Here is a 5,185-nt window from a genome sequence, read left to right as displayed (position 1 = left end):
TTTAAGGGTTAGCACATCAATTAAAGGGCCATAACTCTGCTTAGGAATCATCAATTTCAATGAAACTTCATCGGCCACTTTGTATATACAAAACACTCCAGCATGTCAAATTTCAGCAAAATCAGACAAGGTTTGTGTCCTTATTAGGTTACAGACTACTAATTTTACCCCTATTTCATTGACCACGCAAAGAGTTCCAGATTAAAAATAGAGGTATTTTCTTAAAAATTCTTTGAGGTGGTTATGGGGTGGAATGATGTTATTTTTGGGCATAGATGGAAAGGAGAGAGTTTGAAAAAAAATATAAAATTGATAATTTGTTAAATTTTGCCCTTAAGCGCGTAGTATGAAGGGTGTGAAGAGGCCCATATTTAATATCTCATCTGTTTTACTATCTGGTATTAATTATTCATATTGGACAAATTATGGGCAATAAGTTAAGCTCTGCCATATCAAATAAGTTTTCAAAGCATTCTGGAAGTGCACATGGTAAAAGAGGGACCAAAAGAAAGCTTGAAATTGACTCGGATAAATCAGACAACGAAGAGAAAGTAGAGGGAGTTGTGGGACGTTCGGAGGAAAGCCCCTCCCCAACAAAGTCGGATCTGGAAGTTGGTTTAGCCCCACTCTCAGACATTCATACACCTAAAAGGTGAAAAAGTTATTTGTATTAAGTATTGTAAAATTATAATGAGTCTGAAATGTTTACCTGTTTACTTGACAAATTACTGTCATTTGAGTGTCAGGCTTGTAACTCCTAATAACTTTGAAACTCGTTGACAGTTCGTTTAATGAAACTTTGACTCAGTTATTCAATCCAAACTCCAAAAAATTCTCCAAAATTAAAATATATTTTATTAGTCATACATTTTTTTGTAGAAAGGTTGATAGAAAGGTTCATAGTCATTTCTGAACATAATTCATATGTTATTAATAATATGCTGTGCATTTTGTGGGACGCCAGTGTTTTGAGACATGGTTAAACTACTACATTCTCATTGACAAATTCTTTTGTCAAAATATTTAATGGCAAAATTGTCTCTACATCTGGACCAAATTGACAAAGAAGTTGGGACTAAATAGATTTTGTCAGACAGCTAGACATTTCTTAAATTTTGTCTGCAGCATAGATCAATGTAACAAACCATCACAAATTTGAATTTAAACTTGAGAACAAAAATTAATAAATTAGCTAAAAGTTACTCTATAAATATAAACCACTGTCCACTGCATACATACAAATCATATGTATAAAGTTAATATGATGCTTAAGGTGTATGCTACATGGAAATGGTTTGCTACTATATGTATATATATTTTTACAGAAAAAGACTCAAATCAACATCAAAGTACATTTATCAGACATTATTTCTTGATGGGGAAAATAGTGATATCAAAATATATGCACTAGAACAAGAGTGGAAACTTCACAAAATATATCTCTCTCAGGTGAGAATTTACTTTTGAATGTATAGGCATTCATCAAGAAATGATAACTTGTCTTGAAAACAAGCATCTTTTGTTTTAAAAACATGAGTAAGCTTTCAAAACTGCATTATTTTTTGTTCATTGAGAATATTGATAAGTTTTCCAGAAAATAAATTCTTCACAATATCTAACTTTTTCAAAAGACTGAGGTAAAGTTAACTTTGTTTGATATTATTTTCAGTCGCCTTACTTTGCCTGCATGTTCAATGGTTCCTGGAGGGAATCTCTTCTGTCTGAAATAGACTTACAGATTCCTGACCCAGCCATAGACACTGCAGGTTAGGAGAAAAAAAAAAGAAAGTTTATAAATTATCTATCTTAAAAAAATTTAAAAAAAATTCTTGATACATGCACATCTGTACAATTTTGCTTTTATCTCACCTCTCAAAAAATTAAAGCACATTTCTACATGAATATGATTATGTAATGTTGATATATCATGAAAGTTAAAACTTTGTTGTAGCTCTGAAGACCGCCTTTGGTTCTCTGTACAGGGATTATGTGTTTATCAAGCCAGTGGAGGTGGTAGGGGTTCTGGCGGCAGCATTTCTCCTACAGCTGGTAGGTCTGAGCAAAGCCAGGCTCAGCTTCTCTGTAGCCTGGTGTAAACTGAAATCATAGATATTCCTTTCTAGGAAGGCTTTAATTATATAATGTTGATATTTTTGTAGGATGGTTTAAAGCAGCAGTGTTTGACTTTGATGAGTAACACTATAAGGTGGGTGTCAGCTTTATTATTCTAAACCTGAATTTCACTGAATAGTACAAACATATATTGAGCACACACGTAAAGGCTTCACCTACCAGTCCACTTATTTTCTTCATTCTTAAATACCTGTTCAGCTATGTAGTTGTACATAATATCTAAACAATATACAGCTGAATATAATGTAACACAAAGTTTTCTTCTATATAATTACAGTGGAGACACAGTGTGTAGCTACCATGAAGCCTGCTGTAGATACAGTGTGGAGAACCTGAAAGCAGAGTGCTATAACTGGCTCCTTACCAACATCCTGACCTCAACCGACCTTGACCTCTTTAAACAAATCAGGTCAGATTTGTGTGTGTTTTCGATCTTTTATATGATGTAGACACAATGTAGATATTGTCACAGTTTCATGCAAGACAGATACTGTTTGAGACAAATTATTTGTTTTCATAATGAATAACGCTTGGTGTCTTAGTCAATAAAAAATATGAACATTTTGAAATGATTTAGACATTTTCTTTGCTTGTTTTGCTTTCTAGAGTTTAATGTTTAGAATTTTTATATAATTTTTTTCACATGCTGTATCATACTGTCAATTTTTATTCAACATTTCTTTAATACACAGTGTTGACATGATGAAAAACTTAGTTGGAGATCCCAGATTGTTTGTTATGCAGGTAGAAATGGATGTGTACACAGTGTTAAAACGGGTAAGATGTCTGCTTGTTGTATGACTGTAATTTATGTACAGTAAAACTCGGTTATAAAGAAGTCACTGGGACTTATGAAATTACTTCACTATAACCGTAATTCCTTATATCCGTATAAAAAATTCATAATTATTATTTAGTTGGGGATCCAAAATGACTTTGCTATATCCGTGACTTAGCAATATCTGTGTTCGTACTAAACAGGTTTTACTGTAAAATATATAAGTGTTGTATAGAAGTATGTAAGTGGATGCTGATTTATATTTTTAGTGGATATTTCTGAAAGAGAATCCTACCTGGTGTGGAGACTATAAATCAATGCTCTCTGTCATTGATGATTTCTTTAAAAGTAAGTAATTATGCCTGCTAATTAATACTTGTACATCTGTTTTACATAGATAATTCTCCTCACATAATCTCGGATAGAAATCTGTGCCTGTAAATCTAAGAAATATGCATATTCAATGTATTATTTCAATCTGATTAATATCAGATCTTGTTTTGCACTGAAATTCTGATAGTCCCAGTAAAAAGACTAACAGAATTTTGAAATTTTTACAAAGATCTGATTTTAATCAGATTGTGTATGATGCATACTTACATAATGAAATTAAATTTCAATTCACTCTTTTTCTTTAGGGGCTGATGAACCCGACTGTTATCTAGAATCTTCTGAAGGACAGACATACCTACCAGCCTTCAGTCCTATAAGATGGCAGCATATTGTCATAGATCTGGACTCACTGCTGATACTGGAACAGGACAGGATAATCAATCTAGGTCAGAATCAGTATTTAATCATGAACTTTGTCAGTATTTAACCTTGAACTTTGAATGAAAAAAATGTCGAAAGGGGTGGGGGGCGGGGGTTATTGTTATTTCTTTGTAGCCACCCGTGATTTATTTCATAAAATTCCTGAAGAAAAAAAATGTTCAAACACAAAACTATATAATTTCTTTTCCTAATTTTAGAGTGGATTAAGCCTTTATATCATGGCATGTGGAGAAAAATGTTGAAATTAGAACAATCCAAGGACAAAGGGTAACGGTTCTTATTTCATGTGACTGTGTGTTTATCTACTTTTCATTCATTATTTATTCCTTAAGTCAATCTTCTTCAATCTGCAATCCTTTCTTGTCAGAAGTAAAATCTTATGCCGAGAATGAAGTAATATACTTGTAAACTTTTATTACATTTTATCTTTAAATCAACAGTCCAGAGGAAATTCCAGATGAAAATCATTTTAATCAAACCTCCTTAAGGTGTGGGAGACTCCTTAAATGTGAAGGAGAGGTAAGTTTTCCTGACAAAGAGAAAATTTATACTATATAAAGATATATCAATGATCAAATGTTATTGAGTTGTTTTGATTCATTTCTGAATGGAAAAAAAAAAATCTATTGATACCTGTACTTGATGTAATTGCCGTGATATCAAATATGATTACTGCTATATGGGGATATTTTCTTGTGATCTAACACCTAATCCGAGCTCTCTCTATTTCAGTACTGTTGGCGTTGGGTTGGTTATAATTATGGAGTAGACATTTTACTCACCTATGTTAACAACCTGATCTTCATCAAGCGAAATACTCTCACCCAGCCCAACCCTCACTCAGCTAGCCTGGAAAAAGTCCGAAATTTTGCCTACAGGTAAACTAATATGTTTTGTAACAGTTAAACACAAACATTCATGTTATTTGACTTGTTGAAGATAACTACGACTTTTTCAGTCATATAGTTAGGTTCGCTGATCAATATTTATGTGTTGATGTTAAAGAGGACATAACTTTATTTTGAAGGCTGACTGTGGCTTCTGTGGATAAAGATGGAAAAGTAACGGAGACTAAAACTACAGAGATCCAGAAACTGTCCCTACATAAGGATGAGGTAATATCAGATACTTAATGTCAGGGCCCACTTTTTATAATAATAATCGACCCTCAGTTTAAATGTGGGAAATGGTTGATAGAGAATAGTACATATATACATACATACTGGTACTCTGGCCTTTAAGAAACAAAAGTTTTGAAACAACATTTGAAGTAGTAAATAAGTTAACTAACAATATTATGTTGTGAAGATTTTTAAATAATTCAACTTTTGCTTACAGTGCTTTGCCCTGGGGTCAAAGAGGGGGGGGGGGGCTAGAATGGGGGGAAAAGATTTAGTTTAACTAAAGTTGCTTAAATCATGGGTTGAAATGCTTGGATACAACCTGAAGAAATTCCTTATATCTATATACTGTAAGTCCTTTTAATTTCACGGTGTTAAA

General features: G+C 32.9%; 1 protein-coding gene across 1 annotated transcript; it reads left to right on the top strand.

The window, feature by feature from the left end:
• The first annotated feature begins 387 nt into the window (after positions 1 to 387).
• LOC134248269 (germ cell-less protein-like 1) lies at positions 388 to 4,844 on the top strand. Its single transcript, XM_062730684.1, has 13 exons — positions 388 to 652; positions 1,326 to 1,449; positions 1,670 to 1,766; positions 1,952 to 2,049; positions 2,160 to 2,206; positions 2,411 to 2,542; positions 2,826 to 2,910; positions 3,181 to 3,259; positions 3,550 to 3,690; positions 3,883 to 3,952; positions 4,126 to 4,204; positions 4,418 to 4,563; positions 4,713 to 4,844. The coding sequence occupies exons 1-13, from the start codon at positions 426 to 428 to the stop codon at positions 4,816 to 4,818; spliced, it is 1,431 nt and encodes a 476-aa protein (XP_062586668.1). The 5' UTR covers positions 388 to 425; the 3' UTR covers positions 4,819 to 4,844.
• Positions 4,845 to 5,185: the final 341 nt, after the last annotated feature.

Source organism: Saccostrea cucullata, unplaced genomic scaffold (genome assembly GCF_032062105.1).
Source record: "Saccostrea cucullata isolate Sc308-1 unplaced genomic scaffold, CSIRO_AGI_Scuc_v1 ctg20298, whole genome shotgun sequence".
In the NCBI taxonomy this organism is placed as follows: domain Eukaryota; kingdom Metazoa; phylum Mollusca; class Bivalvia; order Ostreida; family Ostreidae; genus Saccostrea; species Saccostrea cuccullata.
Note: the sequence above shows the minus strand (reverse complement) of the source record. Positions and strands in the feature narration are given on the sequence as shown.